At 36.0% G+C, this 25,268-nt stretch overlaps 1 protein-coding gene across 1 annotated transcript in view; it reads right to left on the reverse strand.

Annotated features, from left to right (window-relative positions):
- The window catches only part of PREX2 (phosphatidylinositol-3,4,5-trisphosphate dependent Rac exchange factor 2), a 1,787,099-nt gene that overhangs the window by 1,678,749 nt on the left and 83,082 nt on the right, over positions 1-25,268 (reverse strand). The window contains exon 5 of the mRNA XM_044066265.1: positions 9,970-10,071. Coding sequence (XP_043922200.1) covers positions 9,970-10,071 — 102 coding nt within the window. The remainder of the gene's footprint in view (positions 1-9,969; positions 10,072-25,268) is intronic.

Below are 25,268 nucleotides of genomic sequence, written 5' to 3' on the forward strand. Positions count from 1 at the left end.
TGCTGTTCCCAGCATTGCCCGTTCAGGGCTCATCCTCTCTCTCTTTCTGTTGGCACGAAAGCTCTGAAGGGCCTTGCTCCTGAAATTGTCTTTTAGTCAGCTCAGTTCAAGCTGCCTGACAGTTTGGGCTCATGGAAGGTGCTCTGAAGCTGTGGAAGCCAGATGGCTATTATATCCATGACAGAAATGATCACTCAAACATCTACTGTTATGGTAAGTTTAACTTACATATCTGTACTTTCTTTTTCAAGTTCCATTAGCAACTATCAACAGCAAAAACAAAGTGAATTTTGCAAATTTTTCTGTTTGTATACTAGTTGCAGAGGATTATTTCCACACAATAAAGAACTGCACTGCATGCATCTCTGACAAAAAATGTTAAGTCTTAACTCATCAATATCTCTGAGGTGTTGGATATCAGACTTCTAGCAGCCCATAAATATCCTTACATTCCAGAGTATTTTTGGAAAAATCTGTTTAAAGGCATAAGCCAAACAAATGTAAATCACTTGTGAACAGTAAATGCTAATAAAATGGTACAAATAGCAATGTTATCAGTAAAAGTTCCTCTTAACATTAATAGCAGTCAGTGCATTCACAGTCTTTACAACAATGCTGTAATATATAATTTACACAAACCCATAATTATGTTTTTCTCAAATAGTTTTACAAACAACTTTTCTTTATTGGAAACTGTATAGCCTAGACATACAGTGTCTGAGCACTTTTTTCAGCCACATTTGAGGTTTCATATGATGGCAAGAAATTCATTACTGAGTGCTTGTTTACTGAAACATTTAGAGAAATGTGAAAATTATGTCTTTATAACTTCAATATAAATAACTGTAAATATTTACTTTATTTATTTATTTTGTAAAATCTCTCGGATTTACAATTCACAGTGCAAACACCACTGAAAATTTTTTTCAACCTCATCTCAGGTTTCATGTGATGCAATACAATAGTTTGTAAGACACATATACTAGAAATGTTAGTATATATATATATATATATATATATATATATATATATATATATATAGACACACACACACACACACACACACACACACACACACACACACACACACACACACACACACACAAAAATGCTGCATATCTACATAATTACTATCAATATCTCCAGTACAGTGTGTTATACATGTAGCTTAGCAATGCTTTTTTATCACACACCATGCCTCGTGATAGCAGGCACCTCTCTTAGTTATGAAAATATTAATGTCAAAATGAAAATGTCAATAACATGTAACGTATACTGATTAATATCTCCATTGCAGGACATCCTCTGATAACAATCCTGGTGTCATTTTGTGACGTATAACTTGCTCTTACTTACATAACCTTTTATTAACTAGTAAGACACTAAGTTGAAGAAGATCACACACCCCCAAAAACAAAACTATCAGGGTACCATAAGAAGCTATAGGTGTTAATACAGAATTATACCAAAATGTGCTGTAGGTGAGAATGAGTTAAAAATATATGTTGCTTAAGACATCCACTGTTACTATAGTAAATGTTTACTCACAGGGAGCAAACATTTTGTCTTGAAGCCATTTTGGGCTTAACATTTAAATGTCTGGCAGCAGAATAGCAAGAAGAAATGTCTGTGCATCACAGTTTTAACATGCTCATCTTTTACACAGCAGCTTGTTAATGCCTTTTGTGAGGGAACTAATCTCATAAACCTTTTCAGCCACTGCCCAGGCATGCAGAATTTACAACATTCAGTACAACTGCATGTATGTACAAGAAGCCAGAGTAATAAGAAGAAACTCATACGGGCAAAAAGGAGAGTAGTGAAACGAAAAAGAGAGTACATACAGACCAGGAATAAACACTAGTTGCGGGAAATGTGTCACCTTTTAAAGAAAAAGCACTGAATATGGTTTCATGAGATGGGAGCCATGACCCAAGGCAACAAACACTAAAAATTAATTTGGGAAGTTGTGGGAGCAAAAAGACCACAGACTGTAAACAAACAGGAATTCAGGAAGTGGGAGGGAGTACCCTGCACAGTAAACACTGAACATCAATTTGGAAGGTAGTTTGGGATTAATCTAAACAACAAACATGAAATATAATTAATAGAGGTCAAAGGGGTTAATCCTAGACATCAAGCATTGAACATAAACTCATAAGCTCAGGATGATCATGGCCGTAAGCACTGAATATGATACTGGGAAATGGGAGATGATCACACTGGATGAGAAGCAATGAATATAAATTTAAGATATGGAAGATGCCCTTAGACAGTCAGCATGAATTCAGCTGGCGGGAGTTGGAGATCCTGGACAATAAACACTGAACATGAATTTAAGAGGTTGCATGGGCACAAAGATAAGGTACGTCTATAGATTTCATTTTTCAAATATGGTAAAAAAAATGTCTTTGAAGATTAGTTTAATAACAAGGAGTACACTTGCCATGTTACACGTTATTCATGACACTTTTGCTAGTAACACTTTGGGACAAAAGTTTCAGAAGAATCATCTTATAACTCTGTATCATGAACTACGAGGCATTCTGCAATTCCACCTTAAAATATGAATTTACAGCTACTATGGAAACATATGACACCTAATGCTTGGATTCACCATTGTAGAACAAAAATGAGATAAAACAGAGTAGTTGATAAAAGGGGCACCAGATATGGCATTTTGCAAATTTTGTGTAAAAATGTTAAATTCCATTAAGGTTATGAGGAAATGTTTGCCTGTTTAACTGCAGACTCATCATACTGTAAGTTCATAACATTTTGAGACAAGCTTTTAAAATGACTGGTTATGGCTCAACATCAGAGAAAATCTGTAGTGCCTCTTTGTTTTTCCTTTTTAAAATGTGATTTAGCAGGTAAAGTGACATTTCTTGTCTGAAATCACTTTCTGAGACATAAGTGGACAAAGAGAGACAGTGTAGTTGTTCATGTGATAAGGCTTTATAAATGGCATTTTACAATTTGGGAATAAAATATTTAATTTAAGGAACATTGTGATGAAATGCTCATCAGTTTAAATGCACAGTCCCAACACCAGCAGTGAATAATAATTTAGGATAACACTTTAACAATCATCTTAGAAGACTACATACTTTAATATGAAAAGCATCATAGACAGTATTTTGCAAATTCGATGTAAAAATGCTCAGCTTTGGTAAAGATCTAAGGAAGTGTGAACATAATTTAACACAGAATCAAAACTGTAAAGGCTGGCAAAATTTTGAAGCAGTCCATCAGAGTACTTAGCATATGAGTGTGCATCTTGACATCGGAAGGGTCGCTGTACTATTCTGTTTCAGAAGACAAATTTGGAGTTACTGTGTAGAAATAAAGTATTTTCTCACAAAAACTGAACAACTATATTGATGTACAGCCCACTTTTGCTACACTGAAAATCTGAACTCATAATGTTAAAAATGATAAAATTGCATCCATTTGTTCAAAATGCTAAAGAAAAAAATACAGGAAAAAGACTGCAGCTTTGTATCTCCAGTATGACATATTATCATACAGTTCATAAAACCATGTTTTACTGCAGAGGAAATAATAAAAATGGAATTTGCTGAATCAAATTTTATTGAAGTAACAGCTGCTAAACTTGCAGTCAAAAATGTGATACTTGACTTCAACACTATAAGATATATACAGATGCAAAATCTGAACATATAAAAATTAAATGTAAGACAATAAGTAAAATTATTAAATGATTTACATTTTCTGGATTGAAAGCACACTCACAAAATGCCAACATGCTTCACACACACACACACACACACACACACACACACACACACACACACACACACACACACACACACACACACAAACACACACACACACTTTATTTATTTAACATTTGTTAAATGGGGAAGTCCGACTTGGAATGAAGCCAATTTTCAGCAGAGGTCCAGGGAGAAATGCTCCAGATGCATGTCTTTCTAATGTGGGAGGAAACCCACACAAACGCAGGGAGGACATGCAGACTCCACACAGAAGGCACCCCAGCCGAGAGGTGACTACGCTACTGCTGCACCACTGCGTCATCTAGCCTAACGTTTGGGTCACCCAACTTTGAAGTTTAAGCAAGATGTACAATGAAAGGATCTTTCCTCAGTCCCACTTTTTCCAAGGTGCCACAATGATGAAGTTACATAATCAAGCAGGGGAACAGATGTAGGGGCACAGATTTCAATTACATTTTTACCAAGGCTTTTTAATAACATAGTATATTTTTAGCACTTCCTTTATTAACAATACACAGTACTTACTTTAACATAAATTTTACTTTATTTTTAAACATGTTCTGAACAATTGTCCACATATAAGCAAAATCATAGACATATAACAACCACATCTTAAACCACATATTAAACACTGTGTCAACAACTTTTTCTAGTTCTCTATAATCTTTCCACAACAAAAATTTTGTCTATTATTTCAAAGAATAAAAGTAATTCTGTTAAACTAGTTAAACATTATGAACTGAAATACTATATTTATTTTATTCCTTATATGAGCTACTACTGTCTGAATCCCACCAGTATAAAAATGTGCACCAGTGATGTTCTGTACTTTCCTTTGTCAGATTAGAAAACTGCAACATTTTCTTTCCCTGGCCACATATTTCTCCCCAAAATAGGAATATAAGGGCAGAGATAGTAAAAGACATTTGTAATAGCCAGTTCACCCCCTCTGTTATTTAATAGTGTAGTATTTTCAGTGATTCCTGTATTCAGACTTAATAATTTTCAGTCATACTAAAACTGCATACTTTCAGGTAATTCAGACTTGAATAATATAATTTCGTTGACATTTACTAAAATTGAGTTTCATAATTCTGCAGTCAGCTGCTGCTAAGGACAGTCACTCCATTTCAGGGAAGAAAAACATGTTACAGGTACGTAAATCCAAATAAACGCCAAAACCACTAGTAAAACCAAACCATCCAGCAAAGCAAAATGTGAAGACACAGCTCCGTAAATACCAAAGTTTATTGGAATCCAAAAGTAAAATAAAACAGCATTAACGCCTTTTAGCAAAATTGTCACAAGCCAAAACCATAACAAGCAAGGGGAGCTTATTGGCGGTAATGTTGACGTCGGCGACCCCGGAGAAACTTTTCAACCTGAAAATACACCTAATATTTTCCAACTAGGTAACCATGGAGTGAGGAGCACTAATACGGAAGGAGGTGCTTGCAGGGACATTGCGCCTTCACAAGGTACTGTCTTTTCCGGTGAAGTTAATCTAAAAGATACTAAAGACTGGTTACGGTCTAAGCCTTTGTTTAATTTCAATTTTAATTCCAAAGAGCTACATAATGGACAACAAAACCTTATGGATGGAACTTATAAGAATAAATTGGAACATTTAAACAAATTAATGTTTAAATTTAGATCTCTAGAAATAGAGAATGAATATTTAAGGGAATGTATATCCAGAGATATTGTGCCTAAAGGCTTTCGTGTGTTCAAATTCCCTAACAATGTTGTATATGACTCAGAGTATTATAAAGAGTTATGTGAAGTTTTTAATAAATGTGGTCTTGATGTGCTCAGGTTAATTATTAAAGAAAATGGTAGAGTTCAAGAAGGTATACATAAAGACATAGAGATATTGGACCAGTACATCCAAAATGACTTAATTTTTGGAATACAGGATGAAAGAAAAAAGTATTATGATTTAAGAAAAGATATTGATCAAAAATGTAATGATATTATTAACAGGAAAATGAAAAACCTACAAAGGGACTTAAAAGAATATGAAAACCAGATTTGTTACCCTAAACCTCGGGGATTTAGTCATCAAAACAATTATAATAATTATTATCAGGATAGAATTGATAACTTGGACATAGAGCCTAATTTGGAGGCTCAGGATGGTAGGAATGAAATATATCCGGAATATGATAGGGAATATGATCAAGCATTTCCCCCCTTAAGGAGGTCTGAAAGGTTATTAAACAGACAGGCCCCACAGTACACAAATTTTCAGAAGAATGGAGGGAGAAGGGGGAGGGGGAGATTTTAAACACCCTCCCAACCTACCCAGATGCTGATGTTAGCAAGGTCAATTGTAACAATATAGTAACTGAAGGACAATGTCATACATGGGACAATTTTTTCATTTATAACTTTAGTAAGGTTATAATAAAAAGAGAACATTTCACCTTGCTTTCCAAAGGTTTAAAATTCATTCCTTATAGCAAAGGAGACGTTACAAAAAGTATACTTGATATTAAATTGTTCCTGAGGAAAGTGAATTTCAGTATTACCCTTCCTAACAATCACTTTGTTTATAGGGATGTTTTGAAAAGAAAAAAGTATTTAGAATCCCCCACTTCACCCCCAGTTAAAAAATCTGGAGAAGGTCTTGGAGGGAGAAATTAGGAAACATGGAAACAGCTGTAAATGGGAAGAGAATATTACTAAACAAGAAAAAGAATTGTTAAATGATATGAAACACAATACTGACATAAGGGTCATGAAACCTGATAAAGGGGGAGGCATCGTAATCATGGACAATATGTTATACAATAGTAAAATGTATTCCCTATTATGGGAAGAGGATAGATATGTAACTGCATCCATAAATGAGATCAATATAGCATATAATAAGATTGATCTGGATCTCTATGATATGTTACAGGAAGAACTTATAGATCATAATAGCTATAAATATCTAAAAGTTGATAAACCAAGGATTCCCACGGCCTTTGGGATCCCGAAAATACATTAAAATAAAGAGGATCCCCCACTCCGCCCAATAGTGTCAGCTGAAGGATCAAAGACCCAAGCACTAGCTAAATATGTTGATTTAAAATTAAAGCCTATATGGATCAATAGAATAAGTATATTAAAAGACTCATGGGACCTGTTGAAAGATCTCAATAAATGTAAGTGGCAGGTTAATGTGTTATTTATCACCATTGATGTTATTGATCTTTTTTCCTCCATCCCCTAGATGGAAGGTAAGGAAATGTTAGAGGAAATAGTTTTCGAATACGAGAGAATGACACATAAAGATAAACTAGCCAGTCTTTGGCTTATTGATCTAGTATTGAAATACAATTACATTCATTTTAAAGGTGAGTTCTTCCAACAGATTAAAGGAGTCGCTATGGGGGCAGCTTGTGCCCCCTCCTATGCTAACCTTGTTTTGGCCAAATGGGAGGAGAAATACATAATAGATTCTGAGTACAAATCATGTTGGATTCTTTATAAAAGATTCCTGGATGATATTGTAATTTTTTGGACAGCAGGGTTAGAAAAACTAGATGAGTTTATAAAATATATGAATAACACCACCTGTTTCTTAAAATTTACACATAAGATATCTGAAAATAAAATGACATATTTGGACTTGGAAATGTACAAGGAGGGCAGTAAGTTTGAGACTAAAATATATAGGAAGGACACCTTTTGTAACTCCTATTTGCACTACCAAAGTGCTCACCCTAAACATTGTAAGAAAAACATAGTCAAAGGGCAGTTTGTTAGAGGCAGCAGGATGACTAGCTCAGATGTAGATTTCCAGAAAGAATGTGATCTTCTGGAAAGTATGTTTAAAGAAAGAGGTTATCCTGCTGCATTCATTAAAGGGATTAGGAAAGAAGTTGAGATAGGACGAAAAGATAGATTTGCCCCCATATACTGTAACAAGGTGGTAGAAGAGGTAAGGGGTGAAGGAGAAGAATTTACCGCCATAAGTCATGAAAAATCCAAAAATGGAGAGGATCTTACACAGGCATTGATTCTGGAATATAATGGGCTGAATAATGGAATCAGAAAAATATTTTTTAGGGAGTGGGACAGATTCACATGTTTAACAGATATTGATGGTTTAGCTAAAATCCCTAGGAAGGTTATATATAAGAATTCCCAAAGTTTGGGTAATATTTTAGAAACTAAATATGGACACAGCAAAAATAAAAATAGAAATAAAAAAGGTACATACAAATGTGGACGTTGTAGCCAGTGTTGTCATGTTATAAACAAAGAAGGACATTATATTGAAAGTAGAAACAAATGGATAAAAAGTCCTGAATATTTCAACTGTGAGACTAAAGGTATAATATATTTAGCCGTTTGTGGAGTTTGTAATTCCTTCTATATAAGTAAGACAGAGAGGGCTCTCCAAAGAAGGATTTACGAACATATGTATGACATTTCCACTGGCAAATAGAGCAACGCACTTTATAAACATAGTAAAGTATGTAGGGAATATAAATACAATTTTTTAATAATTGAACAAATCAAGAAGGACATCAGGGGTGGACCTTGGGAAGATAGAGTGGAATATAGAGAGTTGTGGTGGCAGTTGACTTTGAATTCGGATAAATTTCCAGGATTAAATGACAAAGTATCCATACTGCCACTACTGAGATTAAGAGCAGCTAAATTATAGGTAGTGGATGTAATTAAGGCTTCCCACCACTAGATGTCACTACTTATACATATTGTATATGAAATTTATATATTTTTATGTATTTGTTCCCTCAATACTGTGACGATTCCTATATTTTAAAGATCTGTATATTTTAAATGACTATTTATATTTAATATTTTTAAGAGAGTTCCTACAAGATTCAAAATATTTATTTATTTATTTATCTATTTATTATAGAAATAGTATTGAAACCAAATAATTAATTTGTTTTTTAACATGAAATGATTTTTAACATGAGATGGTTTTTATGATATATATAAGAAAATCCATACATTCTTACAAAATGATAGTATGAATTTTTGAATTATGTTCCTTGAAAGGGTAATATCGGTAAGGTATACGTAATTTAGAATTTGGTCTTGGTTTGCATTTCTTAATAATGATAAAATAAATATATATATATTTTTTTACTGTTATATATTCTTTTGCTGCTATGTTTCACCCAATAAGGTAGGGAAATATCTTGTTTTAAATAATTAATTAATTAACTGATTAATTGAATAACGATGTTTTGCTATAAAAATGGAGAGTTGATATGTACTGGTCATCTGATGAAGTCGCTTAACCTGACGAAAACGCTGTTTGGCTTGTGACAATTTTGCTAAAAGGCGTTAATGCTGTTTTATTTTACTTTTGGATTCCAATAAACTTTGGTATTTACGGAGCTGTGTCTTCACATTTCGGTTTGCTGGATGTTACAGGTATGTATTTTGCAGGTCTGGGTTATGTGTGGATGCTAGGTCATGGCTCTGCATTGTGAGAGGAACTGTCAGATATAATAGACTGCTTTTTATTTAAGAAAGAATGAAGATTTTTTAGACTGGGAAGGAACTACCATTCATCCATCTTGAATGCATTTTATAACTGCATTTACAGTTTGGAACACATCAGGTACAGTAGTATGCAGTGCACTTGGTGAGGGTGGAAGACTATACTGGTTGGGGGTAGTATTTGTAAATTAAAGTTTTCTATTGCAAGACTCCATTCAGTGGAACATTTTAAATGCCAGTCACCAATTACTAGCACAAGAACTATCAAGACAGATGGGAAGAAACTAGCATAACTTATAAGGGACTGGTGCACTCTGCAGTCATTAAGGGAAGTTTGTCCTTTTGAAGTTTTACTAAATATAACATTCAATATGTTGTCAGTAAATCTTATTCAGTGAGCTGGCATTAGATCTGCTACATCTAAGCCAAAAAAACAAGGCTCGAACAAAGTCTGCTACTCAATAACTGCAAGATTATATCAAGTCTTATAAGACTTTTTGTGGTAAGGGATACCTAAACATAAACATTACCTACTGGCAGATCAAGGCTTTTATTGTACTAGCATGCAAGTCAACAGAAAAAGCTGCATCACTGGACCTTCAAATATGCACGTGAAATTTCATACAAAGTATTATATTAGGTTTGTCATTTCTTTTCCATTTAAAGAATTCCCTTAAAAAAGTAACTTCTGATTTAAAAGGTTTTAGTGGAATATGAAAGAAACCAAAATTACCTTCAAAAGCAGTGGGTATTTGCAAATCCTCTGTATTGGTGCCACAAGATAGCCTTCCAAAGGGACATCTGTGTTTTTCCGCCCTCCAAGTAGCATACAGTTCTGTGGAGAGATCAAATAAATATCATGATTGATCTAATGCAGTTTCAGACACTCATGGTGTTATGTCAGTGTGCCAAACAGAGAAAACAAAAACACTGCCTTATAACTGCTGCTCATGTCAATATTATTTGGCATATTCACAATATTCAGCTTCAATCAGGCAACATGTATTACACACACCTGTTGTGACATAGAAAATTTGCTCCCAAACAGGCAAGAGTCAACCATGACATAGCCATAAAGCAGACATCCATTTTAGGACTTTTATTATACTCTGATGTCCCCTCTGTAGGTTGCATAAGTGCTCTAAAGAGCGGCATCTAATGTATGTAGCATAGGACTAGCATCGACGTCTAAGAATGAATCAGCCACACAGGCTTTGAGCAGATTACTCCCACTAGGCTCCCACAGTCTTCACCACAGATTTATTAGAGGGAGATAACCCCCTCTTACATACCAAACAATATCTCCTCCTGGCAGAGGTGAGCAGGTTATGCCTCTTAATTCTCTTTCCTTCCTGACTTGCTCCTCTAGTGCCCAGGCCACAACCTGTGCCCTGGTTGGCTGGGACAAAGTCAGGGCTCTAGCCATCTGTGGTGTACAGTCAGTAAATGAGCAACACAACTTAACACAAACTGACAACCCACACAGAACTTTATTTTACTCTATGAAATAAACATACTTGCAGGATTCTAAAGTATAAAAATCCAGTCTGTTAAATAGAAAATTACAAAAGACCACTACAGAAATGATGATACGTTGTCTAAAACTTTACCAGGCACATTTATTTATTCTTACTGTGCAACTTCAGAGGTGTAGTAATTGATTTGGGAGATCTTGTACAGGGGAAGGGTTCCTTACTTGTGGAGTTAGCATCTATTGTGTTATAATTTCCTTTCAGGTCGTACAGTAACATAAAGCGTAACATTTTCACAGATATTTTGAAGAAAAGCAGAATCTCTCAAAAGCCAGTGAGCACTTGAATGGCAGTGTTATTGTTAAACATAACAAACTACATACAGAATTACTGCTTCCTTTCTCATATATACAGGGTATCATGTTATTCTTTCCAACAATTTGGAAGCTCCCCTGCATACTAAGCAGATAACCAGTTAATCATGCAGGCAATTTCAGAACAAATCATTTAGCCCTGATGCTTTTTGATATTCAATTTACTGATATTACAGACAGTCCCACCTTTACAAATCTATTACTGGAGAAGAAATATTTTAGAACTCTGAAGTGGTTCTAATTACTTCTATGAAATATAAACTGCAAAATGCCCATATCTATACATTTTAGCAAAACCTTTTACAAATTTAACACCCATCTTCTTGTCTAAATCTCATAAATGTGTTGTTTCTTAGTGCATTTAATAGGCTGATGCAGGTTTCAATGAATCTGTCTCATTAGACAGATTTCAGCAAGTTGGAATAATGAAGTTACTTTGATGATCTACCTCAACAGGGACAATAACAACCCAGAAAAAAACATAGGCTAAATTCCAAAAGGTTCAGGTCAGAGTTGAGGAGATTCTCCAATAAGATGGAATTTCTGTCCCAAGCCTAAAATGCAGACATGCTCATAAATTCGTATTAATGAAAAGGGTCAAGGTACTGAATAGTACTGAATAATCAACCAATTTCAGTCCTCAATCACTGCACTTTTAATCAATTTCAGTCCCAAGTGCAAGAACCACTGGATACAACTAATGCAATTCCATAACATTCAATGTTAATAAAATATATTATTCACTCAATACAGGTCTTAAAAGTATGACACTCCAACTAGGGACTTCTTAGCATAAACCAGTGTCACCCAAGCAGTATGGCATATGAAAATATTGCCTCATCAAACAGAAAAATCTTCACAAAAACCTTAACAGGTACTGCGGGTGAGATTGTAGACTGGACTTCAACTCCGTATATTCGACTAGGCACCCCAGAATGTGTTTCTGTGTACTTTTTCCATGTTCTTAATTGCCCTGGCTTAGGCCTTTCATGCCTGAAACATAAAGCTATCAGAGGTTGTGTGTAGCAAATGTTTCCCTCCAGATCATCTTGCAGGTGGGTGAATTAGCCAGAGACTTAGTTGTTTGTTGTTTACTCTGCACTTGATAGCTACTTTTGCTGTGCTTTTACATTAAGACATTCCAGGATCACCTAACTTCTGGCAGAAGGTGTTTACTTGGTCTCTCTGAGTTGGGAAGCACTTCAGGGAGAAAGTGTAATAATTTATTGGCTAGAGGACATAGGAGTCAGTTTTGAAGCTTTTTTCCTCTGCTATAAATCAGGCAATTTTGAATGGAGCTGCACACTGAGCAGCAGCAGTCAGCAGTGCCCTGTATAGCAGCAAATGCCTAGATATAAAAATGGCCCTATAAAGTTGGCATTAGGTCCAATACGTGTTAACAATGTGGCAATGTACAGCATTAAGTATAGAGCAGCTATCTTACTTATCGATTAGTATAGCACTGTAAAACATCTTGCCCTTAACCACAGGAACTACCCTACGAGAGCCCTGTAAAAACCCAATCCTTAATCCTAAGCAGCCCAATCTATTACAGAACCAGGTAACATGGATATGCAATTTCCTAATATCTCTGTAGCTAGCTTGGTAGATCTGGGCATCCTAAGGCAATGTAGAAATTGTCTCATGGTCTCAGCCAATCAGTTAATCATTAAAAAAAACAGCACAGTAACCAACTTTCTTAGAGGCAAAAATTACACATGGAAACAAGATTGTCAAGAATATCTACATTACATACCTCACATACCACTCACCACACACATACACACACACACACACACACACACACACACACACACACACACACACACACATGCATTGTTTTATGCTGAAGTAACTAAAATCTGAAAGGCATCAAAAATTGCCTAACGGCAACACTGTTTTTCATCAGTCACTGAAAAACAAACCAAAAGAAACACCACACATCTCACATAAGCCTATACCCAAATGGTTCCCTAAGAGCAAAACCCATAAGGCAAGCATATACATCACTTCTTTTCATTGTAGAAACCATTGTGCGACACACAGATGCTCTGCTCACCAGGTTAGACAAGGAGAAGATAACAATTGCCTATCTGGAGCCAAGATCTGCAATATCACGCATGCACTAAAGTCATTGCACCCCAGGTTCCAAAATCCATATGGGTGTAAATCACCTGAGCTGTACCTCACTGAATTATATGAAAAAGAGACATAATGCAGCTTTCAGAATATGTGTCCCAGACAGCTACAGGTCTTGCACTGAGCAAATCCTTTAGTAACTTCCCTACTAACACCCCCCCCCCACATAGACGTCTATGATACTCGTGATCCAAATGGGTTTGTGGTATGTGGCTAAGCTTACAAAGGCCGTAATGGTCATTAGCCTAGTAACAGCCTATGAACCATAAGAGAGATAAGTAAGCACATAATAAATGTGCTGATCTGTAAATCTTGCTTACCATCACCAGTTTATGTATATTGGCAAGGTGTAGTGGTACAAAGATTAAGATGAGGAGTTCCATGACACATAAAAATGAATGAGAAAGAGAAACAACAGATGGGTATGGAGCATGAAGGGAGTACAATAACACTGATGGGATACACATTTATATGAGAGGAATATATAGTACATTATTGTTCATTCACTTTCCCATTACTCACTTAATCCAGTGCTAGGTTACATGACAGCCAAAGTCTATAGTGGCACTCAGTTTGTGCAAGGAACAGATGCTCTTTTGAACGTGGTATCCAACCCTTGTAGGATGCAAATATTCACTCATTCTCATTCTACATGCAAAGGTAGAGGTGCTATGGAGGATGTCAATTTACCTATGTATGTCAATGTAAGGCTACCAGATATTGTTATCTGTGCTAGCTTGTCTGACTGCAGTTTTGTAAATACTTGTAAATAATTGTAAATTACCCTGTGTTATAAATGCCAGCATGACTAGCTATAATTTTGTAAATAAGTTTATGTTTTTTGATTATTTCTTTGATATGTATCCTCTTGGATAATGTACATGTTAACTACCTATTTTTATTTTTTACATTTGTTCTTAATTTTTAACTTTTAAGTTTTTAATTTTTACTTACTATGTATAGCTAGTTATTCCTTCTAATATTTCTGTGATCATTAAACATATTTTTAAATGTACTTTTTGATATTTGGCATAACTGTTTATCTATACTTTTAACTATTTTTGTACTGTTCTGGGGCTTTCCCCCCAGGTCTCCGCTGAAAACGGGTTTCTGACCCAGTCGGACACTACCCAGTTAACAAATGCAAATGAATAAATTTGTGTAGAATGTAAGAATCAAACAGTGTTTCTGGCTGACCAAATGTACATGTCTTAAAAAGAAATCTGATTGCAGGTTGTGCCAATCAGCTGAGCAAAGGTGATGTCATCGTGTGCCAGAGGTGAAAAGAATGGAATCTCCACAGCGGCTGTTTTTGTTTACTTTTCAAAAGTCTGAAATGACATAGTAGATTTTTATAACAGCTTTCTGTGACTTTTTAAATAAAAGAGTTGAGTTGCAGCAGTTGTTGCACTTTTCAGTGGTTGTTTTCCAGATTAGTATTTATCACTCAGAGTTTTCAGAGCTGTTCAGCAGAAATAAGAGAATTTGCTATTCCAGTTGCAGAGGACCGGACAACAGCCTGAAGAGTGGACATATATCCTTATTTTACCTTGCAGAAGGGTATCATCTTCCCTTGCTGAGTTAATTAGATTACTCAGGGACAGTTAATATTTAGACAGTTAGGGATCTACAGTTAGAGTTTTTCTTCCATCAGTGTGAAACTTATCCTACAGTGTTATTTTTATATTTCCGGTGTGAGAAACTCTGTGGTTTATTGAAATCAGTTATTCAGTGTACATATATTTTAAATCATTTTTATTTATTAAATATTTTACTACCTTCTATTGTGGCTGGTTATTTAGAAAGTACTTTTAGTAACCTGCTTATTGTGATAACACAAGGGCCACTCTGAAAAGCCTGACTGTTTGGATTACATGCTACGTTACATATCAAGATTTATTTTGACCAATATAATTGAATACCCCTTTTGAAGGGTATCGTGGTATTTTGACTGGTGGCAGTGTTACTGTATAATTTGGGAAAGAGAACATAGCAGGTAAATCTGTGCCAGTCTTTCTCAAGAGTGCTTGCATGTGTCATTATCAAATATCAAATATTTAAGAGTGAGTGTGTCAAATACCTAGAACTGGGACACAGTGTTCTGCAGTGGGTAGTGTGAAGACTCATTTCGGGATCTGGATTGAAGCAAATAATTCAGTCCCAGGTTTGGAGCCTGCTCCCAGTGTACCCCTAGGGGAAATCATGTGTTCTATCCCTGCTTTCAGTGATGCTCTCTTACCAGAGACAGTGGTGGGGACTGAGTCTTCTTAGTTGCTAGCCAGAGGCTTAGTTGTTTGTTGTTTACTCTGCACTTGATAGCTACTTTTGCTGTACTTTTACATTAAGACATTCCAGGATCACCCAACTTCTGGCAGAAGGTGTTTACTTGGTCTCTCTGAGTTGGGAAGCACTTCAGGGAGCTAGTGTAATAATTTATTGGCTAGAGGACATAGGAGTCAGTTTTCAAGTTTTTTTCCTCTGCTATAAATCAGGCAATTTTGAATGGAGCTGCACACTGAGCAGCTGCAGTCAGCAGTGCCCTGTATAGCAGCAAATGCCTAGATATAAAAATGGCCCTATAAAGTTGGCATTAGTTCCAATACGTGTTAACAATGTGGCAATGTACAGCATTAAGTATAGAGCAGCTATCTTACTTATCGATTAGTATAGCACTGTAAAACATCTTGCCCTTAACCACAGGAACTACCCTAGGAGAGCCCTGTAAAAACCCAATCCTTAATCCTAAGCAGCCCAATCTATTACAGAACCAGGTAACATGGATATGCAATTTCCGAATATCTCTGTAGCTAGCTTGGTAGATCTGGGCATCCTAAGGCAATGCAGAAATTGTCTCATGGTCTCAGCCAATCAGTTAATCATTAAAGAAAACAGCACAGTACCCAACTTTCTTAGAGGCAAAAAATTACACATGGAAACAAGATTGTCAAGAATATCTACATTACATACTTCACATACCACTCACGACACACACACACACACACACACACACACACACACACACACACACACACACACACACACACAGACAGACACACACACACACACACACACACACACACACACACATGCATTGTTTATGCTGAAGTAACTAAAAGAAACCTTCCCAAATCTGAAAGGCATCAAAAATTGCCTAACGCCAACACTCCTCTTCATCAGTCACTGAAAAACAAACCAAATGAAACACCACACATCTCACATAAGCCTATACCTAAATGGTTCACTAAGAGCAAAGCTCATAAGGCAAGCATATACATCACTTCTTTTCATTGTAGAAACCATTGTGCGACACACAGATGCTCCACTCACCAGGTTAGACAAGGAGAAGATAACAGTTGCCTATCTGGAGCCAAGATCTGCAATATCACACATGCACTAAAGTCATTGCACCCCAGGTTCCAAAATCCATATGGGTATAAATCACCTGAGCTGTACCTCACTGAATTATATGAAAAAGAGACATAATGCAGCTTTCAGAATATGTGTCCCAGACAGCTACAGATCTTGCACTGAGCAAATCCCTTAGTAACTTCCCTACTAACACCCCCATCATATAGACGTCCATGATACTCATGATCCAAATGGGTTTGTGGTATGTGGCTAAGCTTATAAAGGCCGTAGTGGTCATTAGCCTAGTAACAGCCTATGAACCATAAGAGAGATAAGTAAGCACATAATAAATGTGCTGATCTGTAAATCTTGCTTACCATCACCAGTTTATGTATATTGGCAGGGTGTAGTGATACAAAGATTAAGATGAGGAGTTCCATGACACATAAAAATGAATGAGAAAGAGAAACAACAGATGGGCATGGAGCATGAAGGGAGTACAATAACACTGATGGGACACACATTTATATGAGAGGAATATATAGTACATGATTGTTCATTCACTTTCCCATTACTCACTTAATCCAGTGCTAGGTTACATGACAGCCAAAGTCTATAGTGGCACTCAGTTTGTGCAAGGAACAGATGCTCTTTTGAATGTGGTGCCCAACCCTTGTAGGATGCAAATATTCACTCATTCTCATTCTACATGCAAAGGTAGAGGTGCTATGGAGGATGTCAATTTACCTATGTATGTCAATGTAAGGCTACCAGATATTGTTATCTGTGCTAGCTTGTCTGGCTGCAGTTTTGTAAATACTTGTAAATAATTATAAATTACCCTGTGTTATAAATGCCAGCATGTCTAGCTATAATATTGTAAATAAGTTTTTGTTTTTTGATTATTTCTTTGATTTGTATCCTCTTGGATAATGTACATGTTAACTACCTATTTTTATTTTTTACATTTGTTCTTAATCCTTAACTTTTAAGTTTTTAATTTTACTTACTATGTATAGCTAGTTATTTCTTCTAATATTTCTGTGATCATTAAACATATTTTAAATGTCCTTTTTGATATTTGGCATAACTGTTTATCTATACTTTTAACTATTTTTGTACTATTCTGGGGCTTCCCCCCCAGGTCTCCGCTGAAAACGGGTTTCTGACCCAGTCGGACACTACCCGGTTAACAAATGCAAACAAATAAATTTGTGTAGAATGTAAGAATCAAACTGTGTTTTCTGGCTGACCAAATGTACATGTCTTAAAAAGAAATCTGATTGCAGGTTGTGCCAGTCAGCTGAGCAAAGGTGATGTCATCGTGTGCCAGAGGTGAAAAGAATGGAATCTCCATAGCAGCTGTTTTTGTTTACTTTTCAAAAGTCTGAAATGACATAGTAGATTTTTATAACAGCTTTCTTTGACTTTTTAAATACAATTATGCTATAAAAAGCAGATTCTGAGACATTTCTGTTAAGTTGCAGTTGAGTTGAGTTGAGTTTAGTTGAGATGAGTTGAGTTGCAGCAGTTGTTGCACTAGTCAGTGATTGTTTTCCAGATTAGTATTTATCACTCAGAGTTTTCAGAGCTGTTCAGCAGAAATAAGAGAATTTGCTATTCCAGTTGCAGAGGACCAGACAGCCTGAAGAGTGGACATATATCCTTATTTTGCCTTGCAGAAGGGTATCATCTTGCCTTGCTGAGTTAATTAGATTACTCAGGGACAGTTAATATTTAGACAGTTAGGGATCTACAGTTAGATAGAGTTTTTCTTCCATCAGTGTGAAACTTATCCTACAGTGTTATTTTTGTAATTCCAGTGTGTGAAACTCTGTGGTTTACTGAAATCAGTTATTCAGTGTACATATATTTTAAATCATTTTATTTTATTAAATATTTTACTACCTTCTATTGTGGCTGGTTATTTAGAAAGTACTTTTAGTAACCTGCTTATTGTGATAACACTAGGGCCACTCCGAAAAGCCTGACTGTTTGGATTACATGCTACGTTACATATCAAGATTTATTTTGACCAATATAATTGAATACCCATTTTGAAGGGTATCTTGGTATTTTGACTGGTGGCAGTGTTACCGTATAATTTGGGAAAGAGAACATAGCAGGTACATCTGTGCCAGTCTTTCCTAAGAGTGCTTGCATGTGTCATTATCAAATATCAAATATTTAAGAGTGAGTGTGTCAAATACCTAGAACTGGGACAACGTGTTCTGCAGTGGGTACTGTGAAGACTCATTTCGGGATCTGGATTGAAGCAAATAATTCAGTCCCAGGTTTGGAGACTGTTCCCAGTGTACCCTTAGGGGAAATCATGTCTTTTATCCCTGCTTTCAGTGATCCTCTCTTACCAGAGACAGTGGTGGGGACTGAGTCTTCTTAGTTGCTGCCACAGGTTTAAGTAGGGGGTCATCACAGTCATATTTGCTGGAATGTGAGAAAAAGAAAACATCTAACAAAATCCCACAGACACAAGGAGAACATATGGATTCCATATAAAAGGCACCGTAACCAAGAAATAAACAGAAGAAACAAGCACCAAGAGGCAACAATAAATGATGCACCACTCTGCCTCCCATGCAAAACATAAACAAAAGTTTTTCATTTACTTTTTGAAACAATGTGCATGATCATCACTGGACACTCAGTCAAAACAGACTATGTCCACATCCTGACACACATTACTATGTAGCTATCAAGCTTGTTAAAAATGCTGCTGATCTTGCATACTCTTACTGTCATATTAACACTGTGGATGCTACAACATGTAGTAAATTATATGGGCTACATTCATAACATGCTTAACTTTCTAGAGTGCTCTGCCCCAGTGTTTGAAGCAATGCTTTCTCCAAATCTTTTGGAATCACGTGCAGGCAGAAGACTGTCCTAAAAGACTTGTGTATTTCATGATTTGCATATATTACTTGAGGCACTGTATAAGCCTTCTTTTGGAATTGCCTGCTCCCCCCCACCAATGTTGTAAACTTTAAGAAATATATAAAAAAAATATATAAAAAAAAAGGTGCACCACTGTACCTTCCCAAGGAAAGAAGTAATAAATAAAGGTAAAAAATGGAAGGCACAAACAGGCAGTCACAACAAGTACGTTATTCAGCTAAATAAATCCAACTGGAAAAAATCCAAATGGCAGGTGCGTAGTTCTTCAAACCTGGAGATTCACCACTCTGAAATAGTCCTTTCAACACTCTGAACAGCAGTTTCAAACAGCAAAATCAGCACAGGTAAAGACAACTGCTTCCCTTCGTCTAACAATAGCTTGTAACAAAGTTCCAAAATCAAGAGCAACCAAGCGTTAGGCGGAATAAACTTTAATTAACATAAAAAGGTGAGCGCTTTCAACAATAGTCTTCCTCAGGCCATTGAAAATGCTATGCAAACAAGGTACATAAATACACTTTCCATTTGAAAAAATGATGTCATTTCCTGTTAAGGAATAGTTTAAATAAAATAAAGTGGTAGCGTTAAGATTTTAAAAGCCTATTACGTACAAAATACGTACATGCAAAACTATTAAAAGTACTAAAAACAGGAAAATCCTGTCTATTAAACTTTTAAAAATCTAATACCATGGTAAAAAAGTTTATGGAATGCTTATTCAAATGTTATCAACAAGCATTGCATACTGCATCCCATCTTGCTCATGCATCTAAAACACATTTGTTTAATTATATAAAAAATCAACCATAAAAATTTTACCATAAGAAATTTTAGGGGCACTGTCATTTACAACTCAAGCTGCATAACTAAATAGACTGTCCATAAATGAATAATAACCAGATAGTGTACCTATATAAATAATGCAATCTTAAACAAATCTAGCAAAGATAATGTGCCGCTACCCATAGAGCTCATGTTCCTAAGCAAACACAATAAATTATATACAAAATCTAGCAAAGATAATGTGCCGCTACCCATAGAGCTCATGTTCCTAAGCAAACACAATAAATTAAACAGATAATATACATAACATATACTGGATTCTGAAGGAATACCACTGGGGAGGGGGGAGTGGGATATGTACAGATGTCTAAAATGTATCCACATACAAATCCATAAGCATATCACTGCAAAAATAATCAACGGCAGGAACGTAACTTCCTTGCCTTAAGCTTAGGCTTGACAGACACTCTGTCATTCAAACCTGGGTGGCAGTCAGCTCTAAGTCTAATAATCCAATCAACTTCTTTCAATTCTGTTCTGTTACAGATGTCACCACACCGAACAGTAATAGGATAAACCTGTATTACTTGGAACTTGAAGCAATGTTCCTTAGAAGTATTACTGACATGTTTGGATAGTGCATTGTTATTGGATCCTGTCCTGATCTTATACAAGTGTTCCCTGATTCTATCCCTAAGCTTCTGATCCGTTTTGGTTGGGTGACTGAGCCTATTTCATTATATTTAGAGTATATTCTTAGGCCCATTGTGAATAAACATGTACACATTTTAAGGGATACAAAACAATTTTTGGTTACCCTATATGAAAGGATGCCTAAAAGACAGGGATGGGACAGTAACTTTTTAGTGACTTTGGATGTTCGGTCGCTGTTTACAGTTATCCCTAATAAAGAAGGGGTTGAAAGTATTAAAAGGTGCTTAGAAAGAGATGGCACCTATTCTAGAAGTAAAATAGAAGTTATCTGCGATTTGATGCAAATTGTTCTGATGAATAATGTTTTTACTTTTGATGGTCAACTCTATATACAACGGGATGGCGTGGCTATGGGCACTTCTTGTGCCAATAGTTACGCCAACCTAGTCATGGCAGAATGGGAATATACACATTTGTTTCAGATGAGTAAATTCAAAGAACACGTACTGTTTTATACACGTTTTGTAGATGACCTTTTCCTTATTTGGGAAACAGATGAGAATTTACTCGCAGAACTCTTGGACGAGATGAATACAGTCACTGATTATTTAAAGTTTACAATGGTTAAATCCAGAGAAAAAATCTCATATCTGGACGTATTTGTAAAAAAGTTACCCAATGTTTTTTTAAATACAGGAGTGTTCAGAAAAAGCTGCTATAGGAACACTTATTTACTTAGAAGCAGTATGCATCCTGAACATATTTTTCACAATATTATTAAGGGTCAGGCTATAAGGGCATCCCGTTTACATTCTAATGGCACTGATTTTAAAAATGAAATTAATCAGTTAAAACTGAAGTTCTTAGATCGTTCATATAGTATGACTGAAACTGATGCAGGCATGTCAGAAATTGATGAGTTAAGAACAGGTAGAGCCATGCCATATTTTGGAGAATGCAGTAATAATTCTGCATTTAAAGCTATGAGTATTTATGATGTTAACAGTATTAGAGTACCCATTTACTACACACAAAATGTGAAAAAAATTAGAGATATTTATAATAAACATTGGGAAATATTGCTAACAGATCCTAGAATTTCTAACATCATTGATGATCATCCCAAGTTTATATATAAAAATAAACTTAACTTACATAGGATGTTGTGTGGCCCCAGTAGAATGGACAGGTCAACTTCAGGAGAAGAAGATGTTACTATGAAATGTCACAAATGTAAGTACTGTGAATACATTAATGAAACTAATATGTTTATACATCCCATTAGTTCACAGCAGTACACGTTTCAAGTAAATGCTACCTGTGATACCATGCACGTGATCTATCTGGCCACATGCACACAATGCACTGTGTTCTATTAGACTTAGAGCTGACTGCCACCCAGGTCTGAATGATAGAGTGTCTATCAAGCCTAAGCTTAAGGCAGGGAAGGATGAGGCTTGGGTGTTCATTTAAGAAATTTATTACACACAAACATATCTGGATGGAATACTAGAACATTGAACTTTAACTGACTGCTACACACATATATGCTTTCATTCTGGCTGCTCACTCAAAATAGCACTCTTGCTTGCACATGCTCACTACTTATATGCACATGCCCACTGACTGGAATGCTTCTTAAAGGTACAGCACACACTCTGATCCACATCTTCTCTCTTTGACCAAACTGTCTTGCAATGACAATGACAATTGAATAGGCATGCAAATTACACAGACAATAATAAAGAAAAACAATCATGTCCTGGTTGCAGTGTATCCAGGATTATGTCCTGAGATACGACCTGACCACATAATATAATAATTAGACGTGGATTTAGCAACAGGGACAATCAGTGGGGAATGTTCTGCTTCAGGATTTTCAGGGATACTTTCAGGACGAGGAACAGAAGATGAAATGTTCTCTGGAACAGAAACATTGGACAAGTCACTCTGAAAATTAGAGTCGCCATTACAGGCAAGATGCTGTAACACTGGCTCAGACATCAGTAATAAGTGTTTCCGATTCTGCCTAAATTCCATCCTTTGCGATTCCATGATGTACAGTCTTGGTTCCTCACACAAATGTTTCACAAGTCCAATCTGTCCTTCTTTCAACGGATTCAGAGGTTTGATGGTTTTGTCATAATAGGACATTTGGACAAACACTTTGTTAGAAGTTGAGATTTTACTGCTTTGTTGTTTTTTGCACATGGAACCAACAAATTCTTACTGATTGGTAGTGTGGTTCTGGTATGTCTCGACATAAGTCTCCGAACTGGTGAACCACGTAAATTACTGCGAGGAATATTTCTGAGATTAAGCAAGTTTAGAAAAACATCAGTATTGTCTCATTTGGATTTCTCTACCAGCTGTTTTGCACTTTGAACTGAACGTTCAGCAAAGCCATTTGATTGTGGGTATTCAGGACTACTAATAACATGAAGAAAGTCCCACGTTTCAGCAAATCGTTTGAACTGCTGACTTGTAAACTGTGCACCATTGTCATAAATGACTGTGTGGACTATCATATTCAGAAAAATGTCTTTTCAACTTAGTAATGACAGTACTGGATGTCAGGTTAGGAAGTAGGTCAATCTCAAACCAATTTAAATAAGAGTCTACTAACACTAAGTAATGTTGACCAAAAACATCTGTGGCTACTTGGCTAGGCTTGTATAGGCCCTAGGGCTGATAGCCCAGTACCAACCTATAAACCTATATAGGAAATTCACCCCGGGGATCATGTCAGTACCTGCTAGACAGGGGTCCAGAGATGTAAATATTGTGGGAAGAAATATCTGGGGAATTGTTATGGCTAGGCTTGTATAGGCCCTAGGGCCGATAGCCTAGTACCAACCTATGAACCTATGAACCAACCTATGAACCTACTGTTGACCAAGGTAGTTCAGGAATCTGGCTTAACTTGAAGTGGATCTTTTTGTTGATGCAGTTTAGTACTATTATAAACAGAACATGATGATATTTCCTTCTCAATATCTTTTGACATAGAAGGCCAAAATACTAGTCCTCTCGCCCTTCTTTTGGTGGAATCAGTTCCTGGGTGACCACATTGTAAGATCTTGATATACTTTTGCTGCAAGGATTTTGGAACAATCACTTTTGGATCTTTCATGATAATACCATCTTCCATCAAAATCACATCTTTTTTTTTTTTACTGCTGCACATCTAGTGGCAAACAAGACTGCTTTGACAGCCATGCTTGACTGATAAAGTGGTTGAGCTTCTGAACAATTGGATCTGAAGCTGTGTGAATTCTAAGCTCATCAAGACATGTGGAAGAAAAATTTCTGACTTCCATGACTTCAAAATCAGGTTTCCCATTCCCATGCAATACTGTGCAATACAGTAACTAAACAGCTGCTATTCACTAGTCTATTTATGCTCTGTCTTAACAGTGAAGGGGTTTGGTGCTGGGTATTTATTTTTTATTTATTAGTTATCATTGGGTAATGGGTATTGAGTGTGTTTATGTGATGTCAACTACCCCTTGCATGTCATACCTGTTATTTTCTTTCTCATGTTATTCTCTGATACCGCTGTGTCTACATTATTTGCACTGCATTTTTCTAGTGAGCTGACATTTGTAATTTTGTTTAGGCTGCACTTGTGTGGTCCTAAATTACAATAAAGTTTCTCTGAATCTTTAAAGTGAAATACTTTGAAATGAAAATGAATAACACACTATACTCCTGTATCACCCCTGGCTAGTACTTCAGTATTTTGCTATTACCAACCAGATTCACAGTTTAGCTACAGACCTATAATGTCCATAAATTCAGATGTATTGCCTTAACTTAAGACAGTACGACTAATTGTACATCCAGCTTCTCTAGAGGTGAAAGAAATGTATCTCATGAATGTTGTCCAATGTACTCTCTTCCATTTTGCTCTACTATGTCTCAAAGTAAGTACCATATTGTCGTATACTAACATTTGTGTAAGCTGCTTTCTACTAATATTTAATGTATTGTCTGTTAACTATAAAAAATGTTATCTCTTGGAGCATTTCTCCCTGTGCCTCCACTGAAAATGGACTTATATCCAGTCAGACTATCCCGGTTAACAAATGTAAAATAAATAAATAAATAAAATAATCTTTGAATCATGCTGTTCAGTGTTTTTTTTTTTATTTTTTTTGGACAATCGGGATACAGTATCAGCAAGATAAAGAAGTTTGCCTTTTGTGTAAACAAGATTGAAATTGTACTTTTGCAATTTTAACATCATGCATTGCAATCTCACAGGAGCTGTATACATTGGCTTTTTAAAAATAGTGACCAAAGGTTGGTGGTCAGTTTCAGTTTGGATAAATCGGCCATAAATA

This window comes from Protopterus annectens, chromosome 3.part1 (assembly GCF_019279795.1).
Source record: "Protopterus annectens isolate FY-2018-M chromosome 3.part1, PAN1.0, whole genome shotgun sequence".
Lineage (NCBI taxonomy): Eukaryota > Metazoa > Chordata > Ceratodontiformes > Protopteridae > Protopterus > Protopterus annectens.